The sequence below is a fragment of the Caloenas nicobarica genome, chromosome 7 (genome assembly GCF_036013445.1).
Source record: "Caloenas nicobarica isolate bCalNic1 chromosome 7, bCalNic1.hap1, whole genome shotgun sequence".
In the NCBI taxonomy this organism is placed as follows: Eukaryota; Metazoa; Chordata; class Aves; order Columbiformes; family Columbidae; genus Caloenas; species Caloenas nicobarica.
The window spans coordinates 11,899,809-11,917,828 of record NC_088251.1 but is presented as its reverse complement, the minus strand read 5'-3'; the positions used below and the strand labels follow the sequence as shown (position 1 = coordinate 11,917,828).

At 37.7% G+C, this 18,020-nt stretch overlaps 1 protein-coding gene across 1 annotated transcript in view; it reads right to left on the bottom strand.

Moving 5' to 3' along the window:
• SORCS1 (sortilin related VPS10 domain containing receptor 1) overlaps positions 1-18,020 on the bottom strand; it is a 288,127-nt gene that overhangs the window by 148,156 nt on the left and 121,951 nt on the right. Inside the window, exon 3 of the mRNA XM_065638462.1 lies at positions 17,301-17,400. Within this exon, the coding sequence (XP_065494534.1) occupies positions 17,301-17,400 (100 nt within the window). The remainder of the gene's footprint in view (positions 1-17,300; positions 17,401-18,020) is intronic.

Here is an 18,020-nt window from a genome sequence, read left to right as displayed (position 1 = left end):
ATGCTGCCTCTGATCATGGCCACCCTGTCCCTGGAGAACCCCTAGGAAAGAACCCGTGTGGGAAGAAAGTCTGACCTAGGAGGAGGAAACGTGAGCTAATTTCACTTTAGATTAAACTCAGGCTGGACTACAGCAGCCTTCAGTGTGAATGATTTGACAGATTACCGAGTAATATTTTATGACATTTAGGGATGGATTTTTCAAAAGGATGAGACTTTTTTTTTTTCCTGGGGTTTTGCATTTTAAGGAGAGAACAGCCCTTCCATTGCTTAGAATCTGAAAGCAGATAACCTAGAGAGATGCTGTTCAGGGGGTTGATTTTTTTTTTTTAAACTATCCTGCACCCCAGAAAAAATAATATTTTCTCATTATCCTTCCAATGAATCTGCTTCACTTATTCATGTCTTCATAAAATATAAGTGCACCTAGCCTAGGAAATGTCTTTTCACTGAAAGACATGTTTTCTTGAGTGGCATAGGTTGTATTTCTCTCAGAAAGCAATAACATACAAGAGGATATAGTATAATGTAGCGTCTATTCATATAATTCCAAACAGAACTGATATGTGCAGATTTACTGTGGCTGTAATTTAGATATATTGAACAATATAACCTTCTTTATGTTGGGAACCTATTTTTTTTATTATTCACATGAATTGGCTATTAATAAAAATTGTTTGCACTTACGCTGCACCTCACCAAAAGAAACTCTAAGAATTTCTCAGCTAAATATATTTCTGTTTTGCAAAGGTTAAGAGCTAGCACTTCCAGGTGCAAGTCATTAATACAGCTTTTTCAAAGTTATGTGGCAAGTTGGAAAGCAGGTAAAGAAATAAACCCAGATTACTTAAATTCCAGATTATTAAACGTTCTTACATTTCTTAAAGTCACCTCCCCACTGCTTTGGGGAGGTGAGACTCCTACAGATAAGAATATAATTCAGTTAACTTGAATACTGACACCAGGTGACACAAGTTTTAACCACATAAGGAAAGCCCTCCAAGTTCCTGGCAAGCTGTTGTAACCCATATTGAAGCCTATGTCACTTCTGGTGGTAGCTGAATTAGCTGAAAGAAACCTTGGGCTGTGCCAGCCTGTCACTTGTAGCAGGCAGCTAGGAGAGAGATGTACTCCAAGCCTCCTCATCAACTTATGGATGGTTTTGTGACAGAGGTGCCCTAGCAAGTTATAACTATACATAGATTTGGCTATATCTAAAGTATCTTCAGGGAGCTATTAATAGATAAAGAACCTAAAATCTGAATCGTCCTGACTTAGCTCCGTGAGGCTACCTTGCTGAATATACCCTTGTCACACTGCATCTATTGTCCAAACAGTGGAAAAGCCAGCCAAAACTCATACTACCTATAAACACCATCAACATCCTCAAAATGCCTCTTTGCGATTTACTTTTCTGTTCAGCATCAATCATTTGGTGATGTTCAATCACATGTTATTAACATAGAATATCCTCACTGGAAGCAAGGGAATCCTGAGGCCCAGACAAACAAGTGGTTTGTTTCCTCCCTGAGTTTCCTTTTAGTGCACACTCAGCACATTTGCAAATCTCACCCTTAGAACAGGCTTAGGCTCATTCTTGAAAGACACTGACTGAGGACGGAGCCATCCTTAGATAAGACAGCACGATTTTAGGGGCTCTAACAACACAGAAACAGACCAAGCAGCAGGCAAGTGCTGGCATCTGGAACACTCCCAGAAATGACCTAGCCACCCTAGACATCATATTTTACTCACCTCTTTATTCATGACTCTGCTAGTGCTCTGCAGAAATTTCTTTTTCTTTTATTCCTAGCCCTTTTTTACTACATCTGTAACCACAGCCTCAAGCTGAACAGCTAATGGCATGATCCTAATTACAGGGCCAAACAAACAGGCAGGTTGACACAACTAAAAAACAATACAAACATCTTTTCTTATTTTGCTGCATCTAAGTTTGTGGGTCTCTGCTTTGACAAGCACAGTTCATGCTGCTAGCCAGTTAACATACACTGCTTGATCACTATCTATCACTAGGAGAGAAAGAAATGGTTTTATAAACCTTTTTTGCTGTTGATTTAGAGAATGTGAGCTAGAGATTTTGTGGGAAGGAAAGTACACCTATCCAGGGTAACCTGCATGCTTTACCTGTATGCCAAATTCAGCTCAGATGATTTTAATTTCCTGTCCAAATTCTACCTGTCAGGTTGACCCGTCCAGCTTCATTTTGTTACGAAGGGAAAATATTTATTGCAATACCTGACCTGTATAACAGAGAGCAAAAGGATCAGGGATACCTATCAGCTGAGAGATATGATGTCAGCGAGTTAATAGCATATACCTGCAGTCACAGTTAGGTTAAAAGTGAAGAGGGACTTTTTGATTACCTAGAACTGGAATTAACAGCTCAACGAGAGAAACAAGACAATTCACATGTTTCAGAGTTACTTTTCAGGCTGCCTACAAAAAAATCAGAAAAACTGTCCATACACTCCTAAAACATTTTAAAATGATTTAATGGAAATATCTGTCTCAGTATGGCATGAACCCAGGAGCCAAGTTCAAACCTCTCGTTCTGCTGCCTCCCTTGTCATGCAGCCAGTGACACCTCCTGTCAGAGTCTGCAGTGTGAAGACAAGGGGTGGGAGATCTCTCAGAGTAAGGCAATTGTTTCCAGAGAATTGTTACATGCTGGCTTTTCCTAGCTGACAGCGTGGTAGCTTGGCATCAGAGAAAATTATGTGGAAGTTAAGCAAACCTCCAAACTCAGACTAACCCAGCTCAAAAGGCTTACAGAAGGGGAAGACACTGCTTCTGTAACAAAAATGTGATTACTAGCTTCAGACCAAAGTCAAACATTTTGTAGACACCAACAACCTCAGGTCAGGTGCTACTCGACCCTATGAAGTCTATAACATATTTTGTTCTCTTATTTTTCATTAGAAAGAGGTTCTTGGACCTTTTTTTCTTTTTTTCCTCCACCATAATCTCTTCAGCTGTGAAGGAAACTTTTAGCAAACAAAAAGGCTGAGGTGAGTTCTACCTCTTAGACTTCTCAGGGAAGCCTCAATATTTCAGTTCTTCTTTATGTTGGCTATAATGAAACAAGGTTGCTTTTATCCACCATATAAAAAGACTTAATAATTAACTGGTGTTGCCTTGGATTTGTAATGTTAAAGCACATAAAGGTACAGATGATGAACCGCTTCTTTATCATGCAAACCTAGTGGCTTCCTGCTGGCTTCAGATGATAGGAAGTTTGCATTCATCCCTGGGGGGTTGCCTCCTAAGTCATAATCTTTTACTTATCTTTTCCAATAGCTGGGGGGGCATGGGAGGGAAGGGAAATAGGTAGGTGGTTTAGTTTATCCCTAGGGAAATTTCAAACCCTTCTATAAAATACTTTTTATTTTCACTTTTTGATATTTTTTTATTTTCCCCATAACATATGAAATAGCATGGAGCAGGGCTTGACAAATCTGTTCCTGCAGTTAATTCATCCACCAGTTTAGAAAGTGTTATTTTTCCAGGTTTATTAGATATAAAAATCTTAGATATTAGATATAAAAATCAAAAAAATAAAATTTTGAGCCTGATTCACATCTAAAACAACCTTCTGGAACTGGCAAAAGCAAACAGAAAGAGTATTTAAAGTAGAATAGTATAAAGGACTGTCAGTATTTCCAGTTTTTGGTAGCCTTGTTCCAGGGAAGATGGTGGGGAAGAGTGATTCTTTGAATCTGCAGAGATATGGAAATCATAAGATAAAAGGTACATGTGAAACCAAAATGCACAAGCAACTCTTTCCTAGGACCTTGGACAAGAGAAGAAAGGCCTATCTTGTGTTCCTTCTCAACAGTGAAGCTACTCAATGGCTGTTCACAAGTTTGGGTCATTTCAATCCCATTTAGTGGAGGGAAAAAGAACACTTTGAAGTCACTGTGAGGAAGGAAACAATGTTTCATCAAATTCTACTAAAGGAAGAATATGAGCACAGGAAAAACATTGTTCATAATTCTAGTTATTCAAGGTGCCACACAGAGTTTTGTAGGTGAAGCAAAAATTAATTATTTGTCTTACCCATGCACATTCCTAGGACTACCTGTGACTTATTTAAGACACCAAGCATAATGTTATTTGGTGCCAGGTGGTAAATGAAGGTCTTGATTATTTAACTTGGACACAAAGGCATGGAAATCATTCTGCACAAAAATGTCAAAATATGGTGCATTAAGTTACTAGAATATTAGAAGACTTTGGCAAAACAAGTGAATAAGCAGGAAAAACATACTGCCTTATACCAAATCCAGGAAGCAAAAGGAACCACAAGTTGCTCTATAGCTATCAGGAAGATTTGGGCAGGTAGTATACTGGCTTATACACAACATGGCTATTTTCTAAACAAGTCAAATTCTCTTGCAATTAGGCTTATGCAAACTGATAAATACTAGATTTTTCTGAATTCTTTGTTATCATAATGATTTAGAAACCCCTGGCCAACTTATCAACGTCTGTTTTATAACCAACCATCTATACTATGCTGATCTTAAAACTGAATTGCCTTTTGTGATAAATACTGATATAACTTACTACTTTTTTACTTAAGAAGTGTTGAGATTTGGCAACAGCTTGAACACACAAAGCTTTCATACAGTCTCAAAGATCTCAAACAAGAAGTGACAATAACAAGCAGATACCTGAACACATTTTTCAAAATCCTGATTTTTCACAAAAATCATGCTCTGACAGATGTGATGTCTTACCAGCTGTGCACCCAGACATCTTTAATACAGGAAAAATTCTCCATACTTCTACCCTCATAAATTCCAACTGAAAGGAGCCATATGTTGGTGGAAAAACTTGATAAACATGAAAGTATGATTCTACAGCAAGAACTTTAACTGCAATATGCAGCTTTGCTAACAGTAACACAGCATTAACAGTCCTTGTTTTAGCAGTTGTAGTACAAGAAAGGACAAGGCTTGAGGCTCAGAACACTTAACAGGTACATGGCCCTCTGCATTTCTTCCCTCAACTTTCAGAGCACAGTAGTTGGGTACTAACAAGGCCCACAGCATGTTTGTCCTTCAGTTGCTGGCAAATCTCTGCTGTGGAATAACTGGAGCGCATTAGCTGAAGAAAGAAAACTAAAAGAAGAAGCAAGCCAGCCACGCCATTGTGTGAAACGTCTGTTCTTTCACTCCTGATAAAAAAAAAAAAAAAAGAAAGAGAGACTAATGTAAAAGCTTCATTAAAATTATGTTGTTGTACCCAGAGCATATACATATATTTTGGAACTTTCACTCTTGCTATCTTTAGCAAAGTTTCAGTAATAAAGAAAAGGAGATGAAAACCCAACATGTTCTACCTGGCAAAGAGCCAGAGCTCCAATTACAGCAAGCACTATGGGAATAAAAGTAATAGATTTTAATTGGTACCCAAGGGGAAAGGTCAGTCTCCTTGGAACAACAGGAGTCTTTGGTGGTAATTGACTGAATGCTCCTGTGGGAGCCTGTAAATGTCAGTAACACACTTGAAACACCAGCAAAAGGAAAGGTTTGGCATCCTGGAACATGCAGGAGAGTTTTTGCTGGCAGATGTATTCTAAAAAGAGAATGGCAAAACACTTTAACAAAGAACACAACTTGGAAGATAGCTCTCAGCTCCAAGGTTCAAAATGCCAGACACATTTCAAAAGGTGTGGGAGAAATTTATTTATTTTTGAGATTAAAAAAGGAATATTGTAGTGCATGCTGATGTCAGACACACAGGGGTTTGAAGCACTAGATGATTTGTGAACTTTGCCCACTGCTGCACTGGATGACTGACCTAAGCTTCCTCTCTCCCTCTGCAATGGCCTCGTGCCGCTCTTTTCCCGAGAAGGCATTGAGTGATGTTTCCTTCTTTCCTTTCTGCCTTTTTCTTTGTGGGGGGTGAAAATATTTACTACTACTTTTTTTTTTTAGCAATACAAATGAAGGCTACAAACTTACATGAGTTGGATGCAGTTTGGGATTCTCTACCAGGAAGGAATGGTATAAAAGGAGATCAGATCTTCCAGAATGGCATGCATTAGGAGAAAAGATGATTTTGTGGCTAGGATTTCAATCAAAATCCTGTGTTCACTTCCTGTCTTTGCAGCTGAATATTTTCTGACCTTATCAAAACATACACTTGATCTCATTCATAAACTAGGACTGACAATATTTCTTCAAGTACCTATTAACACAGAATCCATCCGTGAACAAGGGTCTCAAGATGTAGGTAGAAAAACTGTTATACTTTCTTCCACAGTTGATACTGTCTGTCTGCCTTTGGTTCACCTGCATTTGTTCTTTACTTTCTGGGAGCTGAACATTACATTAGGGAGGGCATATAGATGTGTTTGCATTTCTTCCCTAGGTGAAGGGGCTAAGCAGAGACTGATGTCCTTCAGGTTTGCTATGCTATCACACATTATTTACCACTACTAATAGTAATAGAGGGGAGAGAAGTTGTACACCAGAACCCAAAGGAACAGATGCTGTTCAAACACGGAGAAAAAAATCTCCACATCCAAAGTTCTTAACTTATAAATAGGACAGAAGAGACTTAAGCTTGATGCAGAAGGATGTGTCCCAGTAATACAATATCAAATTCTCAGTCCTGCATAGTGTCCAGAAACAGCTGTAAACCCATTGCTATGCCTGTTATTAAGGAACTACTTCTAGTTGATTGTCTTCACTGGGAAGCTACATCCAGAGTAGATGACATGCTCAAGTGTACAGCTCACAACAAATGTTGAACCTATGAGCAAAACCCAGCATCCACACCACATGCTCAAAGCTAAATCCTTCCATGCTCCAAAACATATTCTGGCTGAAAAAAAGAGCAACACATCAAAATAATGTTCAAACTTTGTGCAATTTGCTGTGCAGAGAAGCCTTAAAACAGAGAACTGTGGGGTTGGGTTTTTTTGTTTGTTTTTGGTTGGTTGGTTTTTTGAGGTTTTTTGTTTGTTTGTTTTTTAATCTTATCTGCTGAAGATACACCTACTAATTTTAGAGCAAGATTAGCCATCAAAAGAGGCAGTTTCTGTTATTAACCATGTGATTTCACGGAAAATGTGTCCCATTGCTTTGTATCTGTATCTTTGGTCTGTGTGGAAAAAAAAAATATTGAAACAAGCACATAAGCATTTAATCATTCAGCAGGAGAGACAAAACCCTGAGATCTGCCTGCACATATGGAATTTGGGATGCAAGGACCAGGTCACAGTCCATTCTCATGTTTCTTTCTGCATATTCTTCAAGATTGTTCTCCCAAGGGACTAATGTCTGAAAGTTCTTGCTACATCCACATTGTTCAGCCATCCTAAATTACTTCAACTTCTAGTATCATTCTCCCCTCTTTTTTTTCCATTGCCATTATTGTCCACTCAGTTCCCTTCTAATCATGCTTATTTCCTCTGATGAAGGAATTAGGTATGTGGGACTGGAGACTGTGAAGAGGTTTTATGTGTACACAGACACGTGCAGAGATCTAAATACATATGTGCAAAGGAAAATTCAGCATTTACTATATTTAAACTGTTAAGGACAGACTTTTAACAAAGAAAGAACCAGCAAAGTGACTAAGAAGTTAGTTTCAGTATAATTTTTAAGATCCATTGTTTTCAGTAGGATTTATCTTTGTAAATCTATTAAGAATTAAAAGCGGAAACATTTAAAAACAAAATTAGCTTTTCACCTCCAAAACATTGTTGATTTAACATTAATGCCTCCAAGACAGAAAAGCCTTGGATGACCTGAGCAGAAGAAGAGGAAAAAAGAGGAAAAAAAATAAGAGAGAGAGGAATAAACACTTTCAATAAATATGAAAATTTTATTTCTTTAAATAGCAAAAACCATTATTCATTATGTTAAATATGCAATAGATCACTTTCTAAATTTGATTCTTTCTTATCAAATAATGTGTTAATTTAAACGTTTATCTTTTGATTATATTCTGCCACCTCCAATTGTTTAAATGCACTGGCAGGTTAAGAAAAAGCAACAAAACAATGTTGTGGCTCCCAAATCTATGGGAACAGTTGGACACACTCAACATTTACTACCAAGTTTTTCTCTCAAATCCTCACATGTCCGTCTTAGCAAATGTACACAAAAACACTGTGAAGGTATGAGTGTGCCCAGAATATTCACCATGGTCTGATTACCCTTCCCTGTTGATGAAAAAAAGCTTGGAAAACAGTGGTCTAGAGCTTGATCCATGGGATCAGAATACATGGCGAGATATTTCTTTATGAACCTAATTTGGTCTAGTCAATTTCAGTCTCTCTGCACCACCCTCAGCACTGTCTCCAATTATTGTCATTATCACCACTACCCTTCCTCAACAGCTTTCTCTCCTTTGCAGTCGCTTATTCCTAAAAAAAAAAAAAAAAAATCCTACCTTTAAAGAATCATTGACCACAACTCAGTACTTCTGAATATGATAGAAGAGACTTCTCTACAGAAAATGCGGGTTTGTGAAAATTTGTGGGAGACCTGTACCCATCTGAAAGCCAAATCATGGTAAACAGAAGGATAATTCTGTGTGTTCCTACCCCCAGCTTCTATACGACATTATTCTCCAAGCTGTAGTAGGTACTGTATTTTCCTTGCTCTCAAGTTATATGCCCTTCCTAAATGTTTTAATTCCTTTTTTGCTACTAATGAGAAAGGTAGAGAGATGGGGAAAAGACTCAAGAGACAAAAATACAGATTACAGTGCCTTATTTTCAGTAAGTTTTGACCCTTGAATTCTCTGTTTTGTGTTACCTTTGACTCAAGGCTTTTTTTCCTCTTCTGGCTCTAGGAAATCTCTGCCCCTGCAACAAGAAACCTAACCTTTTCACTTTGTAGCACTAAAAGGAAAAAGCTCCTTCACAGTTTTTGCACTATCTTCTCCCATACCATACACTGAATTATTCCCATTTTCTCCAAAAGGCTTAGCTGCTTCCACAATGACCTTTTACTCTTTATATGATGACTCACCACTTGTTAGTCTCTAATTCTCATGGTATCTGCATACAAGTCAAATTCCACATTTTCTTAGCAGCAGACAACTTTCTAATTACATGCATTAATCTTTGCCGTCACTCCCCTCTCTCTGCATTTACCAATCAGAAGTTTTGTAATCAAGAATGTTTTTCTTTTTTTGTTTTCTTCACTTTGTTCCCCTTGTACTCCAAGTACAACTAGACAGAAGGCACAATAAAGTACTCTGTCATTTAGTCATTCATTTCTTCATAATAACATAACTAGACAACAGAAGGGGTGAGCAATTGCAATCTGCTGGTAAACATGCACTAGATATTACACTGTCTGCTAATTAACAGATATTGCATACGACTTTGTTGCAGTCCTGGCAAGGGAAGGTTGAGTTAGAAGCTCCTGTGGTCAATACTCATACATTTGTTATTTTAATGTTATCAGTTCCAGTCTCCAACAAACCAACCATCAGAGGGTTACACCACAGTACCATGCTATTCTTCCCTTTAAGGCCAACTTCTGAAGTAATAGTAACAAGACAATTTCCACATTTTATGACCGAAGAAGTATGTTCCTACCACAACAGAGAGTGAAATGATATAGAAGTGAGATTTAGGTATGTATCTTTAATGGCTCAAAATCCAGAAGGTAAGTGAAAACAACCCTACTGTACATATTTTTAGTCCAACTTTATGGGACAGTGAACAAACCAATTTTCAACTGCTTGGGGCTAGTTTTTCATAGGAATGAAAAATAAAACACAATATTATGGCAACTGGCTTTTTTCCTGGGTTAAACAGCCTGTCTTACTTGCGGAAATGGATGGAGCTACAAGTTTGACAATAAGACAGGTCTGTTCTGTAGTTAGACACATTCTTGCACTACCATCAATCCCAGCTGCCTGTATTTGGCCTGCAACTAACAACATATCATTCCTCTACTTTCTAAGCTGCTGGCATATACCCTCTGTTGCCAAAAGGGATATCATTTATTCCATAATATCTGGTAAATTGCTGAGGAATTAAAAAGGAATAAAACAATTGAAGGACACTCAACAAGAGATTATCTTGCATAAATTTTAACTGTCCAGTTTGTAGAAAACAGGGGTGAGAGTCAGAATGGAAATAACTCCTTTAAAATCCTCCTCAGTCTGTGTGGATTTTAGTGCTAAAGATGAAATCCATGGCTCATACTTCCCTATCATTACTTTCAACACTCCGTGTGCCCTTGGAGACTTCTGTGAGATACAGCAGCATGCTGTAGTACTAGTTTTAGTGAGAAAACGTCAAAACTGCCACTATTTTTGATAGGCTTACAAGAGCAGCAGTGGAATAAATGGGCTTTGATTTCACTTCATATCCAAGAAGAGATATGGATGTAGAATAATGGCGAGGGCTTTGTGTGCAATGGCTATTGTGAGAGCTGTCATATACTATAGCCATGAATCACAAAGTTTGGTAGTGAATGCTGCCAGACACTTCAAAAGTCAAAATATTCACTTTGAAAGATGAGACTCTCCCTTCACTTTGTTAACATGGACCAAATACTTGTTAATTATTGGTTTCCCATGAACTTAGTAGTAAAGACTAACAATACAGCACCAGCTCTTCAGTCACTGCCACTTTACAGGTCTTCATTGACTCCAGTGAAACTCTGTCAGACTGCAGCTGTGTTAGATCACATCCAAAAGATATGAGGAAAAATCTACCTTTCTGAAATAATAATAATAATATAAGTTTGTTTTATCCTTGTTTTCATATGGGATGAAGGGCAGAAAAGACAGTCTTCTGAAATAGAAATCAAGTCTTTGCCTGAATATATGGTGCACAGGTAGAAGCATTAGTCTTGAATCTAAAAGGTATTACAAGCAGAAGTGAAAACTATAATATATGTATTATCATAAGGACATAAGACTTTCGAGTCACCACCAATAGTGGCTAGGTATATAGCAGTAGACATAATCATTATTGCTGAACTGCAAAAAATGGAAGATTTCTTAATTTGAGGGGTGAAATATGTCTCTTCCTGTGGGTAGTGAACTGTTTACATGTGTATAGTGTTACCAGACATCCACTGAACCACCCCTACAGTTCAAGATAATAATTCTGACCCTTGTAGGTCCAGGATTTCAACTCTTTTCTGATCAGGTTGTGAAATCTTAAGTCAAAACTGCTAAAACATATTTAGACTGCTGTATTTAGAGAAAAGATACAAGAACCCCTATGTTCTCCCACTGGTAGACCATTGGAGAAAAGGCACAAGTAGTGCAATTTATCCCAAACTGCCTATTAGATCAGCAAAACCAGCTGATGAATCCCACCCCACATTCTCTTGACTCCCTCCCTGCAAAGTATCCTCTCCAAAGTAAATGGTGAGGCTATGAAGAATCATTATCTGTGGTCATAGCATAGGAAACATTTAAAACAAATTGGAGGGATTCTTCATATACCTTCCTATGCTATACAGGGTTTAATCCAGAAGTTTCATTTGATGAAGTTTATATTTCAATCTGCCAAAGACTTCAGTACGGTGGTCCCTCCCTTCCAAAAGATAAGAAAAGACTTACATTAAACATCTCCTTGAAATCTCCTGTGAACTATGTCATTAAAAACAAACAACCACCATTCACATCTGTGAGACAATTCCTTTTTGGTCTCTTATGACTGTCTCTTTGAAGGTTGTACTCACAGCCTGCAGCTAACAAGGACCTTTCCTTCCAAATGAAAAGAGGAGAGCAATGGAATAATTGATTTTATCTCTGCAAGAGTGGACTGCAATAGCACTTGGGTTACTGGCATGACTGATCGACCGTAGACCCTGAGTCTCTCACTGTGCCTAATTTGCTAAGGATGCCATCCCTTGACAGCCACAGGATCTGGCTCAGCGTACAGTGAGGTGTGCTCAGGGCTCTACTGAGTGCTAACCTCTGCAATATAAACTGATAGTCTTTGCACTCAGATCTATAGAGGCCTGCAAGGAGGATGACACTGGAAATAACTGTTTTTCACTGAGTAAAAAAAAAAAAAAAAAAAAAAAAAAAAAAATCAAGACCTGCCATCACATCAGACTTGTGAAAGCTGCCATGGTGAAACAAGTCAGAGAGAGGATTTTTAGAAGTCTTCCCAATCTGATTTCAGCAACTGAGGGTTGCAGCTTCTATAGAAACAACATCTGGTAGAACTGTTCATCTCTACAGTTGTTTTCTCCAACTTACAAGTGAGTGTAAAGCACACAGGTCTGGGTCTTGCCCTTTACACAGCTAGGCAGTTTACTTTCCCAGACCGGAAAGCTCCCTGAAGCAAATGAACTCATCTAACACCATAGGATACGAAGTAGCACTGAATCATTCCTATCTCAGCTAATAAGGATAAATCTCCTGTCTTGACTGATAGCAACATTTGCCAGCTCTTCCCTCCACCACCACCCCCTGATGCTAGAAAGAACAGAAGGCTGGGCCACCATTCGTTTCATTTAAAACTCATTAATAGACATGAATTTGAAGTAGTTGGGGATCTAGCCAGCACTGAAACTCATGCAATTATATTTACAATAAATATCCGTTATCTTGGAGCTACACACACAACAGGGCAGTGCTTAACACGCTGTGATAAAGGTGCAAATAGTGATCACTAAATATAAAAGAAGAGGAAGGCATCTGTAATCCATTCATCTTTAGAGAGAAAAGAGGACATCGTACCACAAAGCAATTAAAATCTGAACAGCTGGAGGAATAAAGGGAAAATTCAAGGCAGGCCTGCAGAAAGAAAGTGGGAGAGAAAACAAAACATAACACAAAAATTCAAATCCACAGGACATATCTGATGCACTAGTTCTACTAAAACATAAAAGTTGCTAGCAGATACTATCACCCAGCATTTCATTAATTAACTGGAGATACATGGAGACAAAGGGTTTGAAAGTACAAGGAACAAATGGGCTGCACAAACTGGCTCTTTGCAAAGAACACAGTGTCTGCGTACATGGATACAGTGCCTACATTAGCAGCAGCACTTTTTGAAAATAAAACCTATAGGTAAGTGAATTGTAGAGTCCCAACCACTTCTCAGTCACTTTTAATTTGCACAGGTCTATGATTTTCCATGCAATGCTTAAAAGCAACTACCTGAAAGGATTTTATAAGGAAAGGCCATAAAACTTAGTGCATGTGAATTTCTAGGAAGGTGAATGACACTTTCGTGAAAATGGATTTTCAAGACATTGACTTGGATTTTTAGTTTATTTCAGTTTAGTTTAACTATTTTAGTTTATTTCTTAATCCACCAGTGCATTGTTTCCAAACACTATTTCCTCATGTAGAAGTACCTAAATCATTTTATTTTCCCTCACAAAAGGCTCTACGGCCCTAACAAACCAATGTTAACATACCTAAGCCTAGGGACTTATTGCACATCAGGGATTCTCTCTTCTGGACACTTGTTGACAAATACTCAAACATGCTTTGTTTCTTGGGCAAGATCCATATGTTACAATTCCCATCTCCACTGATCCATGTCATCAGTCATACAATCAAGTAGTACAGTAATTCAGTGAAAGGAAAGAATATAGAAAAAAAGGATTTCCACCTCTTATAGCCAGAGCTTCTACATCACTATGTTACTCACTGTTTTCTGCAATTTCCTTAAGAAAATACTGTAACTCAGAAAAATATTGAGCAACAGCAATAGGTCATTAGGTCATCAGTTTAAATTGTAAGTAATGGTTTACTTTGTTCTCATTTCTATTTTCAAAGCACCCCTTTGTAATACGACATTGCCTGCAATGCCTAGTTAAAGGATTTAATTTTGTTCAATAAAGAGAGAAGAACTGGAAGTCAGAAGCTTCTTGAAAGAAATTGGCATTCATAGACTGTGGGAAGCTCTGAAAATCCCATGTATTTATAGATACATTTTTCTAGATGGAAAAGAGCAAATAAAACAATTTATTGAACACATGTTACTGTTTGTTCTTTTTCAGAATGTGAAAATCATCAGAAAATCATAAACAAATCTATTAATTATTTGAATAAATCCAATTACATGCATTCTACAGTTCAACTGCTCTGCTTTGCAAGGAACAGATGAGACTACGTACAGAATACACTTGTTTTTTTTCATCAGAAGCAATCAGTCTTGAGTCAGTAAAGTTCAACATCTACAGTCTCTTTCAGTGGGATTATTCCTAAAACTTAAGCATGTGCTAAAAGGATTTTTTTTCGTAAGAAGGCAGCTTCAGTAAGTTAAGGACATGTTGGCCGCACCAATGAATTAGTGTTGTATTATAGCAAGGTCTCTTGTCCAATAGCTTCAAGATTAAAAAAATGCCTCATTTCTTTTCCACTACTGAAGAAGCCTTTTCTCTCTGCTAAGGAATGCCTTGCAGAACAAATAATATCAAAGGCTGCAGGTGCAGTCAGAAAAAGCACTTACCAAATATAATAAATATTTAGAGAAAACACACTATAGCATTTGCCCAGTATTAACTGCAACAGTGTATAAACCCTTCACGCAAACAGTATCAATGTTACAAAATTCATGCATTTTACAGTAGTTGAGTTCTACATTAAAAAACAAAAAAAAAGTCTGCAGCTACTTACCCAGCCCACATTAGTGAAACAAGATGCAACTTTCAGGGTAACCGGAGTTTCTCACAGTATTATCAGAAATTCAGAGGCGGGGGGAAAAATAGGTCTCAGAATCCATATGTTTTTGCTAAAAATGTTCTTAGTGGCAAAATTTGTAAATATGTTTCTTTCTGCTTTCTATTCCACAGCAAGTATGATAAATACCATGAGTTTCAGTATTTTTGCTTTCACTGAGAAAGTATTTTTAGTGTGGAAGTATAATATAGCTCTATGCTCTCTTCCCCACGCTCTCAATCATGGGGGACTAGCTAGGTGTTTATAGTTAAACATTTATTGGAGGAATGGCCTGATGTTCTACACAAACAGCATAAGCAGGACCTCCAAAAGTTCTCCCTAAAGGCCTAATGCTGCTGCTGCTGAAATAAGTTTTGAAAAATCCAATCTTAGACCTTTACATAGGTCTTTTTATCACAGGAGTTGCAGTTTTCCTCTGGCACTGTCCCATATTGATTATAGGCCAACTTCAGTGCAGTCTAATGCCAGAACAGGCAGTTCCACCCCTTGACCTGAAAGCTTTCTCCTTTCACCTGTGTTTTTTGTTGTTGTTTTGAGGTTTTTTTGAGCTGGAAAGGGATTAGTTTTCAGGCAGATTAGTCCTTGATCCAGCTCACCAGATGGCTACACAAACAAAGGTGGCAGTTTGAGGGAGGGAGTGGGAAGGTGCAGCCAGAGGTGGTGAAGCTTTTTTAGAGCCAGTCCGCACTTAAGTTGGCTTAACATGTTTGCAAATCTCTTAGTTTCTTCTTAGGTTTCTCTGCACCACAATAGCTAAGAGATCATGTAGATTTTGCTCAGATAAAACCCTTCTTAGTTCTAGAGAAGAGTATTATTACTCTCCAACAAACATCAGGCATGGTTATATACATATACATATTATATACATATTATATACATATTATACACCACACACTACAGTTTCTGGGCCAGGAGACCAACCTTTCAAACCTCAAAACCAAGGGATATTTAAGTGATCTGATAATTTGGCTTTTAGTGAAAAGCTTCATTTCTTCATCAGGGGTCACTGCAATGAGATGACATCTCATCACTAACTTGGGACCATTTAATCCCAGTCCCGACTTTCATCAGGAGACTTGAACTCACACTTTTTCTTGCTTGTTTTAATTAAAGACAGTTACTTCTCCACCCTTATGCCTTTTTCTTCTAGTCTTATACAATCATAGCAATGTAGGTAATATGAGGAATTATTCCCAGGTGAGGTGGGGAAGTAGAGGATGAGATCAAGTGTACCCTGTCATGTGTCTGCACTTCAGGTCGTGGTACAGACTTCCACTTACATCAGTTCAAGAGAAGAAGGTGATATCAGGACATTATTTGTGTCATCCTACGGTCAATTTCTTAGCAGGTCAAATGTCTCATGCCTAGAAGCATCATCTTCTTTTGAACAAAGAATTAAACATGAACTACAAGAGAATAAAACTGAGCTTTGTCCTCTCCAGTTAGAACAGCTCCATCTTCCTTTCACAACCTGTCTTAATACACAGAAGATTCAGTAAAATTAAAAGAGCATCATAAGTGACCCTGGCTGCCCAAATATACACAGCCTCCTTTAGAGGTCAGCCTTCATTAGCATCTTCTGCTGATGCAATTCAGTTTTGCCTGGAATAACTTGAACTATCCACTGAGACAGAAGGCAAAGGAGAGAAAACTTCTCTAGCCAGGTTCATGTTCCCTCTGGCAGAAGAAAGAGCTGGAGTTGGGTCTTCCACCCACCGCATGCACACTGTGGCCTCGTAACTCAAGAGGACAATGGTGTCACCATTGCTGTCTATTTACTCATGTGTTTTTTTTTTTCTTCTAGAACAACATATGAGGAAATCTGAAATAAAATTGCTAGTAATTTCAGGGTGATTTAAACTACTTTTTAGCTTCCACACCAAAACACCAGTAGCAATAACTGGTTATCACTAAATATGAGAGTTAAACTCTTTTCTTGGACAGCACATAAAGGAAAGCATTTATGTATGATATTGTTTACTAGCATGTCCATACACTAACATATGTAAGAATACAAGTCTTCCTCATCATTAAAAACTGTGCTTCATCACTTCCTATTGTATACCTCCGAATTATTAAAAAAATGTCAAAAATGTATCTCAAAGATGGTATCAGATTCTTTTTATGAATATGTCTGAGTTATAAATTTTTAGTAGATTGTTGGTCATTAGGGTCCTTGCATGATTAAAACCTTCTGGGCTTCACAAGGCATGTTCTCTGCAGGAATTTGTCAAATCCTGTTCAGCTCACTATTGGGAGCACTTAAAAGACCGTGTTACATACAATCTGGCCATTGTAGATGCATTTCTGCAGTTTTAATGAGTCTCTTTCACTTTCAGATAACAAAACCATTACCATGCAGAAGGTAAGCAAACAATTAAATGCAAGATACCTATTATGCCCATCCATTTAATAGCCATCTTTTGCTAACATATATTCCCTGAAGTACACTGGTTGTTAGTATAGGTGGTACAAACTGGCTTATATTTTGGTAAGGCTACGTATTTTTTCAGTGGGAGTGAAACAGCGAGTTTCTGGCCATTTAAGTAATAACAGATAGAGGAAACTGGGAGAAATCATTAGGACAGAAATTGCACCATAAAGTCAAAATGAGCCAACCACATTATCACCTACCTTACGTTTGTTTGTTGGACAAACATACAAGTAGCTCAAAATAGTCTTCAGGCCAATTTTATCATTCAGTTTCTCATACGTTGTCCCATAATCTGTTGACCTACAATTCAAAGAGAGATTTCATAAGTACAAACACTTAATCACACAACCACAAGTCACTTGGCGGCTTTTCAATATAAGTCATGCTTTACATAGTGGAATGGCTCTCTAGAGCTTTTTGAATGATTCATGTAGTATATAATGATACTTAATTATATATACACACAGCATCATGTGAGTGCTTATAATTTGCATTTAAATTAGATTAGGAAAAATTAAACCTACATCTTCCTAAAGCATTTTAAAATAAACATGTACAATAAGAAATGCTAAATTCTGCATATAGACAATGATAATGATTGTCAGAAATGCCAAATACCAGACAGCAAAGTTACCAATTCATTATATATTCCAAGCTTAGACTAATTTTAAGAGTATTTTCTCAGCATATTCCGAAGTAACTGCTCCAGATGATTGTTCAGTGAAACTGAAGTACAGTTTTCTGCAATAACATTGATGTCCTTTTGAAAACCTATATACATGAGCATTACATCTACAATTTATATGGATTTTTCACAGGACTGGCAAAGAATATGGACAGATGTGCATTATTCTTGCTCTAAGAGCCACCATTAAGTAAGAATATAATACACTGCTGATATGAGGGTTGCCTGTAGAGAC